Here is a 15,327-nt window from a genome sequence, read left to right as displayed (position 1 = left end):
TCACACTTTTACACCGTATTATTGCATTTTTTAAACAAAGAAATTAATTATCAGAACATTTTGATAAGTAAGCGCAGTGTATTGACGAAATCTCGCGTCACGGAATATCCACAAAGACTAAATAAGAACATCGATTTAATATCCGCTAGTCCTGAAAGTTACCATCCTAATTGACACTACTGGAATGCCCAATAAGTAAACAGCAAATGTTCAAATCCAACCAATGAAAGAAGTTATCTTAGAGTACATCACTGGCACGCCAATGAGAATTGCGCGCCGCAATCGGGGCGTGATTCTATCTATGTATGCGCATGCGCTTCCTTAGGTTAATTCACCCACGATACTTTTTTCCCGAATTCACCCTTAATTTCTCATTCTCCAATTATGGACATAATTTGCACATAACACGTATTTTGGTATTTGGAAATCAACGAACTGTGAATATTGCTTTTAATTTAATTAACTTGTCTTAATAGAATCGCTATGTAAAAGTTAAGTGAATTATTGAATTTGTAAGATTGGGATAAAAATGTGTTCGTACGTGCATAGGAATCAGGCTTAAATACATAAATAACGTTCGTAAAACATATTTGTCTGTAAAACATCTATATATATAACTTGGGCTTTTAATACAAGATAGGAAACAACAATAAAACAAATTGCTGTTGATGTTTTCAAATTTGGTTTGATTTTTATTATTTTTTATTTTTATAGAGTACTAAATATATCGATTATCAGCTAGAGCCATTAGGACTCCTTTGCAGTTTTTCCGTTTTTGCCACAATTCTGAAATTACTTATTCAATTTTGATTCTGATCGCAACAAGATTTTCCAGAATCTAAAATACTGTATTTTTATTGTAGGTACCAAAAATCAAAATTACGCTTGTTGATCGAATTTTCCTATTTGCGGGGCGAGGGTAAAATCTAAAACAAACTTGATCTGCAAGTGTTGTCTAATAAGAATTGTAGCTCTATATTCTTCTTTCTTGTTTTTATATATCGTGCTTTTCTTTCAAATAATATTGAGAACAAAATCGATTTTATTTTATTTTATATATCTATTGTAATTAGTTTAAACTATGGCATATGCAGCATAATTTGCAATACCGCATAAGTTAATACCTTTCCGCATTTTCATATATCCAGCTTCTCCCCATTGTTCGCCCCACCAGTTCTTGAGTATCCAATAGTCTTTTTCATAACCAATCACTAACATGGCGTGATTTACGGAAGTTGACAAACAGGACACATCATTGTAAATACCATTGCTGAATGTAAAAAGCAAACGTTTATGAAGTAGTAAGACAACAAATCTGAGAACTTTTTATATCAAATATCAGCTTATACTCTATTTAGACCAAGTGCATTTGCTTCAATGATGCAGTTCTTTGATGCAAATGGTTACACCAAAACTGCATCACTCGAACAATTGTTTATGGGTGAAAAAATAAACAAACTCAGGCAGGTAGAAGAATGACAAAGGCAATAGAAACAAATCAACCAAAATTTTGGCAATTTAATAAATTATGCGACACTGAGCGCATTCAAAAGATATAAGTCTTATTTATTATTTAGCAATTTACTTGACTTATTTCCGTTTCACATCTTAATGAGCAACTTGTTCTGCAACGATCATATTTCTTTAAAGACTTTCTTATGCCTATTTTTAGATAAATACATATACCAAAATATTAGCCATATTGACCACATTTTCAGAATCATTGATCAATGATGCAGCTCCATTAGCTGTCCCCTCTTAAAATGATTTGGTACAAGGTTCTATTTAACGAAAATGTCAATGATGCAGTTCAGTCTAAACAGCCTATTATCCCAAACTTTGCTTGAGCAGCATTTTCAAAGTAAACTTGTTGCTTCGACACACACACACTTTTCAAAGCGGCATTTTTCAACAGAGATCTTAAATTCCTTGTTGATTTATTGATTGCTTTAAAGGGATGGGCTTGAGATTCGCTATTTTCCTCTTAGTAAGAAACAGGCTGCATTATCTCTAATCCAAAATAATATTTCATGAAAATATCACATTGTAAAATATTATAGGAAACAAATTTTACCAGATCTAATCAGATTACAAGTGACTATATTTCAGGGTGCAGAGGATTCAATTCAAGTGTTGATCACCGCCTCTTGGAGAATCTCCGCAGGTCGCCACAACTGAAGAGCAGCCGCGCGTTGTCATATACCATCATATTTTAACTAACTTGTATTCTATCAATCAGGAATAAAATCAGTGGTTCATTATACCCCATAGGCAGAACGAGTCATTTCCGACAGATCAGTTTGTTTTACATTTTTTCCACACATTCTTTCACCCCGCAAATTGAAAATAATTCGAATAGCAGGAGTAATTTTTAAGCTACAGCCACGGTTTGCTACACACAGTCAAAACCAGAGAAGTTTTAGGAGTTATTTAAAAGAAAACATTGTATATGGGAACAAGCGGCAACAACCGTTGGGCCTAGCTGATTTAGTTGACAATTTGGCATACTTGTGCTCTTGGAATATTTTGAATAGTATAACGTTAACCAAATATAGCCTTCAGTATATTTAGTAATCGCAAATGGATTAAGCTTTCTTTTTTATATTTAAGCGCTTTACCCAGAAGCCCAAAATCGTGTTTTTCCGCGCAACTCTATATAAAAAGGACGTGCTTTTTGGTTTAATTTCGTTCCGCAATTCCCAGCAAAAACAATTCTTACGCGTATCGATACTCCGATACCGGAATGTATGTGGATGTCAAATCAGAATTCCCCGTGTGAGAAGCTTCCCGTGAAGCTTAATGTTGTGGTGTTGCAACCAAGTTGCAATTATTTGTGCTTGAGCTATTATTGCTATAGAGATAGGCAATGAATCTGATTTCATCTTTTTTTTTAATAATTGCATTTATTTAATAGACAAATGCTTAAGTGGTGTTGCCATAAATCCGTGCCAAATTTAGGGTCATAAAGGTGACTCTAAAATTTGAAGAACTAGCGAAATATATTGCTGTTCCGCTTCAAAATTTTGTTCATCTGGGAACAGTTTGTTTTACATTTTTCCACACATTCTTTATGCCTCTAAATTACTAATAAATGCACCGAGCTAGCCTAAGACTAAATAAATATAGGTCCATAGGTCGATTTATATTTCATAATAACACTGGACAAGAAATATAACATCCTAAAAATGTGTTCCACGCACACTGCGCGATAAGATAATTTCGAATACCGAAAACTGTATCTCATGCACACTGAGTTGTGACATGGTAGATTTTACAACTTGAAAATTCACTTGAGGATAGTTAGTGGACAAGTTGCTTATTAAGATGTAAAACGTAAATAAGTCAAGTCATTTGTTGAATAATAAATTCAATTTATATATATATACTAATACTTTTAGAATATCCTCAGTGTAGCATAATTTATTAAATTTCTAATTTTCGGAAGATTTGTTTGGGTTTTATTATTTTTATTTCTGCCTGATTCTATATACCTTTCCACCCCTAAACAGCTGTTAGCGTGATGCAGTTTTGATGTAAGCACTTGCATTATGGAACTACATCATTGAAGCAAATGCCCTTGGTCTAAATAGGGTATCAGACATTATAGACACATATGTACGTACATATGTAGCTACACTTTATACTATTATGTATTATGTATTTTATACTATTATATATATATATATTTTATATTAATTTTTTGCACGCGAAATGTCAATTCAGAATAATAACTGGAATGAATACTGGTCTAACACCATTGCCCATTATTCCGAATCAAAATATTTTCGGGAAACAGCCTGTATATATTATGTTTTTCTTACCTATATAATTGAAAGGTTTTGGGAGTTGCATTTATGGATACTGCAATTGGCCCAATATGTGCAACAGCAGCTTGAATTGCATTTTCGTCATTAGCAGGCAAAATGGCCCAAGAGGTTATATTGACAATAGACAGCTCTGATGCAAATTGACAATTTTTTTTCTGTAAGAAGTCGAATATTATTTAATTTAAAGTGTTTTATGTTGAGATTACAGGATCAAAAGATATGGTTTTCTTATGTTACATATGTAACATATTTGATTGCTGTTTAATTTTACCTTCGCCGTATATCTATAATCTAGAGATCTCATAATACCACCGGTTGCTTGTAGATATTTTAAGGTATTTCGAAGTGATCCGCCAATACATCCTCGATTGCCATAGGGTATACTGCAATCGATTATTTGCTGTTCACTTAAACTTAGCAATCTGCCTGTACGCTTGAAGATCTGTCCTTCAATACTTTCAGCAATGCTGAAGGCATAGCAAGATCCACATGTTTCTTGATTGCTTGACGATGTGACAAATCCTTGCTTTCGCCAATCATAAGAATCTGGAACATTGCTCATTAATGTCAATCCGACTACATCAGCCATAATATCTAGCGTCTCATTCGGATGATTACGCAATAATCGCAAGTAGCTTTTCAGATATAATTTAGTATTCTGTAAATAAAATAGTTTATTTCATAATTAGATTTTTACTGTTATACTGATATCAAATACCATATCTGCCATTGTATTTGTCGCTAATCGAAAACTAGTTTTTCCATTTTCGTAATCCTTATTGTGTTCAGCGATTATTTTTTATTGATTTTATACGCTTCATAACTTCGGAATTCATCGTATATGCGCTTATAACTTTTGTTATAAAGTCGCTGAAAAAATATGTTGACGATTGAATATTTTTAATTATTTAAATTATTATCAGGAAAGCCATTTTCGTAAAACCTTAAAAATTTCAAATTCTTCCGAATATTTTTGGAAAGTTTTATTATGATTGCATGTAATAAACTTTCGATTCACCAACATATATAAACTTATTAATATTATAGCAGATCGCATAGCTGCAGCTCAATAAATAATTTGATTGATGTGTGCTTCGTAATTTACATTGGCAGTTTAGCAAAATTTTTGTAATCTCTACTCTAAAATGAGTAATTGAAGAAGCACGTTGACTTCATAATATACAAATATTACCATCTTAGTAAGCAAATTTTTAGACACGCCCATAGGGCTATTACAATTTTAACAGGGCACCAACGTTAGCGATGAGAGCCCGAAAAAGCTATATTCTGAAAAAAAACATAAGCTAAAATACTACCAAGCAGAAAACATTCGAAATTAATGGGAATTTATTAACTAAATAAATTTACAAACAATCGATTTAGTATATAAGTTTTTTTATTGAAATAAGTAAGAAAACTACAGAGGGAGTTCTCGAGTTCGATCTCCTTCTCTGTCAATCATGGTCAATCGCTATCGTCGATAGTGTTCGATATTTTTCAAATTTCTTTGTATACCCGCATCCTCGGAGAACGTCTTCAGCAAAGCAGGACAAATCGGTTTAAATAGGCGTACAAAATTATTGGTTGAAATAAATATATAAATAGCAGTTAACGTAAACCTAAAAATAAAAATTAATATTATTTGAATAATAATTATTTATTATTTCCAGATAGAGATTGGAAAACCAATTTCATACTCTCATTCTTTCAACAAATATTATAAAAACTAATTAAATTATTTTCTTTTACTGCACTATCGACGATAGATTTTCCTTGATATCGTCGATAATCGATTTTATGGAAACTATCAATCACTATCGATTGCGCAGACTATCGATAGTTCTCCACGTCTACTAGGCATGTATATACGTAAACTAAAAGTCTTGAATTGGATGTTACATTAATATGGCCAAAACAAATTATCATTTTTTTTGATAATGAAAATGTTTCATCTTGCCATTATGAATTTCAGTATATGTTTCTATCGCAGACTATCGATAGTTCTCCACCTCTACTGGGCATGTATATACGTAAACCAAAAGTCTTGAATTGGATGTTACATTAATATAGCCAAAACAAATTATCATTTTTTGATAATGGAAATTTTTCATCTTGTTATTATGAATTTCAGTATATGTTTCTAGATTCTTTAGATTTTTGAAAACATTACAATATTCATTTTTTTTTAAAGCTTCTGATAGGCTGCTTTTATTGCCTGTTTTACAATAGTAGTAATATACAATATACATACATACATATCTACATATATACATATATGTATACATGTAACTACATACATATATTGTACTAAATTGAAAAAATACAAAATGTTGTCAGGCAAAGAAAGTCCCGCTTGCAGTAGGCGGTTTTGTTATATACAAAAATTTCTTAAATACTGTAAAAATCGAATAACAAGCGTAACCTTAGAGCTAGAGCTGCGAATTTTGGTATGTACCATAATATTTATAGTATCAGATAAAAATTTTGGAAGTTATTAAAGAAATACTTTTGCATGGGCTACTTACTAGGGGTTTAGTTGCTTTGGCCGACAATCTGGTATATTATGTCGTCTAAGGTATATTTTGAATGTGGTACTATATAGGTATAACAAAAATACAATTTGGTATATTTTTAGTATTTTAGGTATATTTTGAAAAAATTTCGCAATATTTTGCTTTTATTCAAAATGGGTAGCGGGTATCTCACAGTCGAGCACACTCGACTGTAACTTTGTTACTTGTTTTTATTTTCGTGGGACCTAGAAAACATCTATGTATGTTTTGCGGAAGATATGCCTCCTTCTGCATATTACTCATTTCCATATGTGTACTTACATATTATTATTATTGCTACAATGTCGTAATATCCTACTTTATGGCTAGCGGGAAGAAATATTTATTTTATTGAGAATAATTTTACTATTCGACAACACATTCAAAAAATCAATTATTTTATGAAAAATGTTATCACAAAATAAATAAAGAAAAATTGAAAATTTTCTGTTTAGTTGTGTAAGTTATTTGATAAGACATTTGGATGCGCGAGAAAGATTTAATAGGTGGTATTCTGAAGCACATTTACCGAAAATTCTTTTCTTATCGCTGGTTTTTTAATATTTAGGGGTAGGTAATTCATTTGTATAGACATATAAGTATATAAAAGGCATAGAAGTATAGGTGTACTGCATTTTTAATTGGTCATTAAAAATAGTATGAGTCACGTGTCATACAACAGCTATGAACGTTCATTAAACGTTCATATTGGCAATTTGTCGAAAAGTCGATGAGGATTATTCTTGGACGCTGATGTACATACATAGTATGCACATTCACGTGCTCCTAGCGAGACAAAATGCAAAACTAAGCATTATTCTACTGTTAGCAATTCATTCTAATATAATTCGCGCAAAATAAACAGTAAGCAAGTAAGAAAGCTACAGTCAAGTGTGCTCAGCTGTGAGATACCCGATACTCATACTGAATAAAAATTGGCAATGCAGTACCACAAAATACTAAAAATATACCAAAGACTGCAATTTGCATATTTATAGAGAACTGAGAGAATTTACCACAAAATATATCAGATTGTCAGCCAAAGCATTTACGACCCGTAGTAAGTAGGCGTTTTCTCTATACAAAATAACTTTAATAACTTTAACAAATTTTTAGAAATCATAGAACTTTAGTTATTTGTTTATGTACCAAAACAACAACAGACAAGCAGACAGACAAAAGCGTGAATCCAAACCTGTCTACTGAATTTTGTTTTTTAACTATTTTATGCTCGCAAAGTGATAACCAATTATATAAATGGTCTTATAACATATTATGCCCAGTGGTTAAAATATGAAAAAGGAGACTTTTACGAATTGATTAAAGTATGCCTGGTGGTTAAAAAGAAGCAGAGGGATCCGAAAAGATCACTTTATGTTATTTTTGTGGGACATTCTCTTTCAAATGGGGACCGTGGTTCCCAGGTCCATTTGAACAGGTCTCTCTTCGCTCAAAGGTATGAGTTTTCTCGAGTTAGGCATTTTTCAATCGACAAAAACCGAAGCTTGACAACTCCAAAGAGTTACAAAAAGCTGGTAAAGATCTGATTTAAACAACAGTCTTACTACAAAACGACCAGTATTCTTTATAGAGCGCGGTCACATGCACATGCGAAGTAGATGGTCGATCATGCTCCACATCATGCCCCACAGCATGACCTCCACAGGGTAGTTAACACTCTACTATTTGTGGTCGCAGAATATATAACATATGCAGCAACATATGTGAACCTGATTATCGGAATTGGTCGAGTGCTTAGCTGACAAATGCTGATATCGACGATTAAGCATGGTTTCACAATCTATTAACAATGGAATCTTCGTGTAGTCGAGATCCTCTTCCCACTTCTCTTTTGTCATTGCATCGATTTTGTTCATGACAAGGTGAATAATAAATGTGATAATAAATATACATACCCTGCAGTTCTGAACGCTAGTTCGTTGCTGGTGAAATAAGCGCTTACCAGGAGCCAGTCACTACTTACAAAGTGGCGTCTAGCCATGCGTTTCTTAATTTCCGTTTTTGTATGAAATGTCCGCAAATAGGGTCAATCGCCACCGCCTCGATTACCACGAACTAGTGAAATAGTGCAACATATTAGGGTCAGTAAAATAAGTCCTTACATTAGACCCCATGGAACTGCAGGTAAAATAAGTGCTTACATGGGACCCCATGGAACGGCCGGTAAAATAAGTGCTTACATGGGACCCCATTGAAGGGTCAGTAAAATAAGTGCTTACATCGGACCCCATGTAGGGGTCGGCCATTATAAATTAAAAAAATTTACAATTACAATTACAGTTTTATTTAATTTTAATTTTTCTTTATTTTAATAAGACGGATACTTTTATTACTTTAAGGCAACTTGAGTTTTAAAATATCGTTTTTTTTTTGGAGCTGCAAGGCCTTTCTCAACTGGTCCTCAGTTATTGAATCTGGAAATAAAGGATTAAAAGTCTTAATAGATTAAAGTGGATAATGATTTTTAAATAATTATCTTTTAAAATACTCACCGATCATAACACCAAAGAAATTGTCTTCTTTTTAGGCCGCATTCCCTGTCATAATTTCTATAACGTAGATTTTCTGTCATAATTTCCACTTCCTCTTCTTTAGGCACATTGTCGCTTTCCACTGTAGAACTATGCATTATACTAACTGCTTGATATTCTTTTATTATCTGTTTATTTAATATTTTACACATTAAACATATAATGCATACATAAATTATTTTTTAAGTAACTCACCTAATAATTGATCGCGGATCCGCTTTGCACTTCTCAACTCAAATGCTTGCAATAATTTCATCATCTAGGAAACACAGCTGCGTTTGAGTAAAAGAGTAACACAAAATAAAACAAAGACGCGTAAACAAACAGCGATGTAAAGCATAATCGAAGTTTTCTCTTTAAACTTGTGTATACTTTTTCCACAAAATAACAAAACAAAAGCGATGCTTGCCGTTATTTTGTACTTATGCTTTAATGCGCATATATTTATTAACTAGGTGGTTCGACGTTCGATTACTATAGGGTTAATCTAGTAAGTACCCAGGTAGTGATCGACGAGGTAAGCACTTATCCAGGGCCAATCGCAAATTCGAGTCGACTAGGTGGTTCGACGTTCGATTACTATAGGGTCACTTTAGTAAGTACCCATGTAGTGATCGGCGAGGTAAGCACTTACCAGGGCAATCAACACCTCCAGAACTGCAGGGTATATACAGGGACTGGTGCGGTTTTGTTCGCTCGCTCTCGCATTCGCAGTCGGACGTGTTTTTTCTTCCCTCTTAAATTTGTGATTTTTCATTAAATTTCATATTTATTTACAATTATTATAACATTAATTTTACTCTCTCACTTGTATTTAACTACTGATCGTTAAATCGCTGTGTGCTTTCGTGTATTTAGTAAATTATTATCATTTTTCTAAAAATATAACAACAAATTGTGTGGTCAAACTTTGCTTTGCTTTGTTAGCAAAACAATTCTGTTTTCGTTGCCGCTGCACTTTGTTTTTGTATTTTTGTTTACTTTCGCGCTCTTCTTTTTCACTTGCTTTTCTTTGCGCTCAACGCTGTTACAATCATGATACAATAACACAAGGTAGTCTCGTCGGCAAAAGCTATCCGTTATCTATACCATACATAAGTGCGAGTGAAACGACTGCGCCTAGTGAGTGCGAAAGAATCGACAGTAGAGCTTTGTGATTAACCCTTAAATGGCGCATATGGTTTAATTGTTCCACTGTATTAAAAGAGTTGAAATGTTTTTATAATTTAATTTTTACAGGTTAGAAATTGATAGTAATCGTTATTTTTGTTTTTGATTACTAATTATTTTGTTCAGGTTTTTAATTCTATCATAAAGTTCAAATATATATATAATATAATTGCAATCTGACATTTTTGCCTTGCGCAAGGGTTAATATTTAGAGAAAAGATCGTCCGCATACAACCTTTCCTTCAACAAGCACGAGCGCACTGAGCGATAACGGCTCGAAGCCGAACGAAAAGGCACACGACGAGACTACCTTGTATAATTGTATCATGGTTACAATAGTTAACTCTCCCTCTCTTGGTGTTGTTGTTGGCTATCATCTATCTTGCGTCTCGCTCGACCCGCGCTTTACTCTCAGTGCTTGTGCTTTGTGCTCTCAACGCTCTTTAGAATAGTAACTCTCCCTCTCTTGGTGTTGTAGTTGCCTACCTATCTTGCGTCTCGCTCGACCTGTGCATACTCTCTGTGTTTTGTGCTCTTCGTAAGTACAGATCATATTAGTTTGCAAATAATTTACCTATTTTGATTTATTTCTTTTTTTTTTTTTTTAATTGGTTTAATAATCTTTGTTTTAGCAACATGTTGGTCTGCTATAACAAGAAATGCCGGGTGCCAGTTGGTGCCAAAATGGGTTTTGTTTGTTGCTGGTTATGCGACAACGTTGCACATGAAAAATGTGCTGGCTTTAACGGCCGTATTGTTGATTTGATTTCGGCCAAGTCTGGTTTGAGATGGACTTGTGAACATTGTAGGGACTCTGAACGCGATATTGCTGGGTTTATACGGCAGACGCGAACTGGTTTTAAAGATATATTGGCGGGCTTTAAAAACTCTCCGATAGCTTTTCTGCTTTGGATTCTGGGTTTAAGAGTATGAAGCTCTTGACCGAGTCTCCGAAGCGTAAAAGGCCAATACGCGTCTGTCGATTACCCCAATCGAGCTTTCTGTCCCAGTTGATGTTCCAAGCTTATCTGTACCACCTGCTGGGGAATTAATGTCGTTTAGTTCTCCGTCCCTCAACCTTCGGTAGCTCTGGATGTTCCAGATCATGACATTACGTCATTAAGATTGGAGTCGCCGGCTCCGGCTTCGATTTTGTTGCCGACTGAGATGGAGACGGTTGAAGAAATTCAACCATCACCATCCTCTGTTGAGATCGTTAGTGCTGTAACGATACAAGAATCGCCTCCAGCTCCTACCTCTGTTGTCCGCAATACATTAGTTGCAGTGCCGCCTCTTAAGCAGATTTTCGTTTCAAGGCTTTCCCTGATACGACATCTGATGATGTTCGGGCTTATATTAAGTCCAAATCCCAAGCCAGGGTTAAAGTAGATAAATTTAATTTCTCGTATGAACGGGAGATTTCATCTTTTAAAATAAGTGTTCCCGCTGAACAATTTAGCATGATGTGCAGTAAAGAGTTTTGGCCGGAACACCTATTAGTTAAAGAATTTGTTGCGAAAAGAAAAATCGGTCTCCGGTTTCTCTTCCTGGTAGTGGCAAGAATTTGATTGCAAAGCCTTCTTCTATGTCTGTCAGTTCAAAACTAACATCCTCTTTACTTCTTGACTATCAGAATGTAAGAGGTATTTGTAGTAAACTTACTGACCTATATTTAAATAGTGTATCTTTCCCTTTCAATGTCATTGCCTTTACTGAAACGTGGTTAAAAATGACATCCTTGATACGGAAATCTTTTCTAGTAGATTTTCCGTATACAGACGTGACCGCAAGGTACGTCGCGGTGGTGGGGTTTTAATCGCAGTAGATGCTCAATTAAATTCAGAATTGATTGATCACACTTCTGACATTGAGCTAGTGGCTGTTAGATTATCCTTTGGTAGTTTAAACATTTTTATTTCTTGCTCATATATCCCTCCTGCTTCAGATGATGCTTTATATTTAGCTCATTTTTCTATTATTAATGACATTTCTAATATGCTTTCTGATCGGGATCACTTTATTGTCCTTGGTGATTTTAATATAGCTGGGGTGTCATGGCTTTCAGCCGAGAATATAAATGGACTTTCCCCCCTCTGTATCCCATGTTTTTATTGATAGTCTCTTCGGGGTATCATTGTCTCAGATTAATGATATTCCAAATTGCTTAAACAGGTCTCTAGATCTTATTTTTGTTTTAGACCCAGATTCATGTTCTCTATCGAGAATATCTCCTATATCTTCCCCTGAAGACCCTTACCATCCCACTTTAGAAATTACGTTGGAGTTCCCATTTATTGCGTCAGAATCGAGTGTACGTTGTGGTGAGCTTTCTCGTTGTTTTCGGAAAACCGATTTTGAGAAACTTTCTCTGCTTATATCTCGAACTGACTGGTCCCAACTTTCTTTGTTTACAAACTTGGATATAGCGGTGGAATTTTTTTATTCTACTTTAAACTCGCTATTTGATGCTTGTGTTCCATCAAGTATTCCACATTTGTCTGATAAACCCTTATGGTTTACCAAGAAATTATCGAATTTAAAAAATCGTAAGTCGAGACTTTACAAAAAAATTCAAAGGAACTGGCTCTTCCTTTGATTTTCTGCGTTATTCTGTTGCACAAGCTGCTTTTCGCACTCATAACAATGAGTGTTATAATAATTATTTGAGTAGGTGCAGAATAAGATTTCAGCGTGATCCAAAGCGATTTTACGACTTCGTTAACTCGAAGCGTAGATCCGCGTCATCACCAGCATTTATGTCTTTGGAAAATATGACAGTATCTAATGGTCATGATGTTGCCGATTTATTTGCGGCCTTTTTCCAAACGACATATTCTGTCCCAAGTTCTCAGAATTCCTTTTCTTATCCTTATCAGTTAAATTCATCTAATTGTATTTTTGGTCCTTTAATTACTGAAAACTCTATTTTAACGGAACTATTGGCTATAAAACCTGTTTTTCGGCTGGTCGGATGGAGTACCTAGTTGTGTGCTAAGGTATTGTGCTGGTAGTATCTGTAAACCGCTTTTTAAATTGTTTGAATTATCCGTTAACTCATGTTCTTTTCCTAAAATCTGGAAAAATCATACATTATACCTATCCTAAAAAGGGAGCAAATCTAAAGTTCAAAATTATCGCGGTATATCTAAATTGTCTGCGATTCCGAAAGCATTTGAAAAATTATAACTTCTCAACTGCAACATCTGTGTAAATCTATAATTTCACCTTACCAACATGGGTTTGTGAAGTCTAGATCCACTTCTACTAACTTATTGGAGTTCTCTTCTATTGTAATTAAAGGATTCGAGAATAAAATGCAAACGGATGTCATTTATACCGATTTTAGTAAAGCTTTTGACTCTGTTAATCATCACCTTTTACTGTATAAGCTTAATGTTTTAGGGTTTCCTCATAGCCTAATTGAGTGGATATCCTCATACCTTTCCAACAGAATTCAGAATGTTTATTTTAATGGTTTTGTATCTAAATGTGTTCAAGTCACTTCTGGTGTGCCCCAGGGCAGTCATTTGGGTCCTCTATTGTTCACTTTGTTCATAAATGATCTTCCTTCTGTTATTGAGCATTCCGTGTACTTATGTACGCCGATGACGTTAAGCTTTGCCTGACATTTAATGATAGTCTTGCGAGCTCACTGTTACAATGTGACCTTAATCGTCTAGAATCTTGGTGCAGAGTAAATATGTTACATCTGAACTGCAATAAGTGTAAGTTTATGACCTTTTGTAGGGGTTCTTCCCAGTTAAATAACTATATGTTATATGATACTCCTCTTGAGCGAATTGAAGGTGTGAATGACTTAGGGGTTCTGCTTGATGCAAAACTAAAATTCGATAAACATATTCTGTCTGCTGTAAATAGGGCCATGGGTGTTTTGGGATTTATAAAACGCTGGTCGAAAGAGTTCAATGATCCCTACATCACTAAGACTTTATACGTCTCACTGGTTCGTCCTATCCTTGAGTACGGATCTCTTGTCTGGAATCCCAGTACAGGGTTTATCAAGATAGGATTGAATCGGTGCAGAAACAATTCTTATTATTTGCTCTTCGTAGTTTAAATTGGAATCCTAATATTAGATTACCACCGTATCGAAGTAGACTTTTATTACTAAACCTTCCTTCTCTTTCTGACCGTAGAACTATGCAAGGTGCTGTTTTATACAGAGACTAATTAATGGTGAAATAGACTCTTTGGAGCTGTTAAGTCAAATTAGTTTTGCAGTTCCTGTCAGGATCACTAGGAATTTTCTTCCTCTTCTCATTTCACGTAGATCTACTAACTTTGCTTGCCATAATCCCTTCCGTATTCTGTGTGTGAACTATAATAATCTCAATAACGTAGTTTGCTCTAGTAAATCTATTCCTTTGCTTAAAACCTTATTATTAGCTTATTTATCGAGTATTTAATTGTTATTTATTCTATTATACACTTATTCTAACATATTTTTAATCTAAATTAATTAGCTGTCCAGCGTCTTTTAATATTTATTCGCGGTTTTCGTTTAATGCATGCTGTTTACAAATTTATTTTGTTTTGTCCGCGCGTCAACAAGCCCGTGCTTGGTATCGCTGGGCCACTTGATGGTACTGCCGTTAGTACGTCAACGTCCAAATAAATAAATAAATAAATAAATAGATGAACTCGTAAAATAGATGAATGAGTAATAATGAGAACACTGAGAGTTGTTAGAACAGACGAGAGAGAGTAAAGTGATTATGTGTTGGCTCTTCTTTACTATAGCTCGCCTATCCTGCGCACTAGCTCTCCTGATCTTAGACTTACGAGGAATTTTTTAAATCGTATGATTTTATGTAAATTATTTATTATACCCGCTACCCATAGGGTAACAGGTAGAACGAGGCATCTCAGACCCTATAAAGTATATATATTCTTGATCAGCGTCAACAGCCGAGACGATATAGCCATGTCCGTCTGTGTGTCTTTCCGTCTGTCCGTCCGTCCGTATGAACACCTAGATCTTAGAGACTATAAGAGATAGAGCTATATTTTTTCGACAGCATTTTTTATATTTGCACGCAGATCAAGTTTGTTTCAAAATTTGGCCACGCCCACTTCCGCCCTGCAAATCAAAAATCGAATAACAAGCGTAAATTTAAAGCTAGAGTTGCGAATTTTGGTATATACTATAATTACTGTAGTAGTTATGATTCCTGAAAAGTTGGTTGCGATCAGATAACAATTGTG

At 34.5% G+C, this 15,327-nt stretch overlaps 1 protein-coding gene across 2 annotated transcripts; it reads right to left on the bottom strand.

The window, feature by feature from the left end:
• Positions 1–1,039: 1,039 nt before the first annotated feature.
• Positions 1,040–4,926, bottom strand: LOC133846963 (procathepsin L). 2 transcript variants are annotated; one of them, XM_062281671.1, is made up of 5 exons: positions 4,771–4,926; positions 4,546–4,697; positions 4,099–4,485; positions 3,822–3,982; positions 1,040–1,270 (listed from the first exon to the last, which is right to left on the bottom strand). In XM_062281671.1, the coding sequence occupies exons 2-5, from the start codon at positions 4,555–4,557 to the stop codon at positions 1,075–1,077; spliced, it is 756 nt and encodes a 251-aa protein (XP_062137655.1). In that variant the 5' UTR covers positions 4,558–4,697; positions 4,771–4,926; the 3' UTR covers positions 1,040–1,074. The 2 variants fall into 2 exon arrangements, with proteins under 2 accessions (XP_062137655.1, XP_062137656.1); XM_062281672.1 differs by lacking the exon at positions 4,771–4,926 and having other exon boundaries at positions 4,546–4,731.
• Positions 4,927–15,327: the final 10,401 nt, after the last annotated feature.

Source organism: Drosophila sulfurigaster, chromosome 4 (genome assembly GCF_023558435.1).
Source record: "Drosophila sulfurigaster albostrigata strain 15112-1811.04 chromosome 4, ASM2355843v2, whole genome shotgun sequence".
Classification (NCBI taxonomy): Eukaryota; Metazoa; Arthropoda; class Insecta; order Diptera; family Drosophilidae; genus Drosophila; species Drosophila sulfurigaster.
The sequence above is the reverse complement of the archived record's forward strand: the minus strand, read 5'-3'. Positions and strand labels throughout refer to the sequence as shown.

Bases quoted from the DNA above. Each gene is read 5' to 3' on its own strand.
- LOC133846963 (XM_062281671.1), bottom strand. The intron at 3,983-4,098 runs GTAAAATTAAAC...GACTTCTTACAG, and splicing joins ATTATAGATATACGGCGAAG to AAAAAAAATTGTCAATTTGC. The intron at 1,271-3,821 runs GTAAGAAAAACA...TTTTACATTCAG, and splicing joins AAAACCTTTCAATTATATAG to CAATGGTATTTACAATGATG.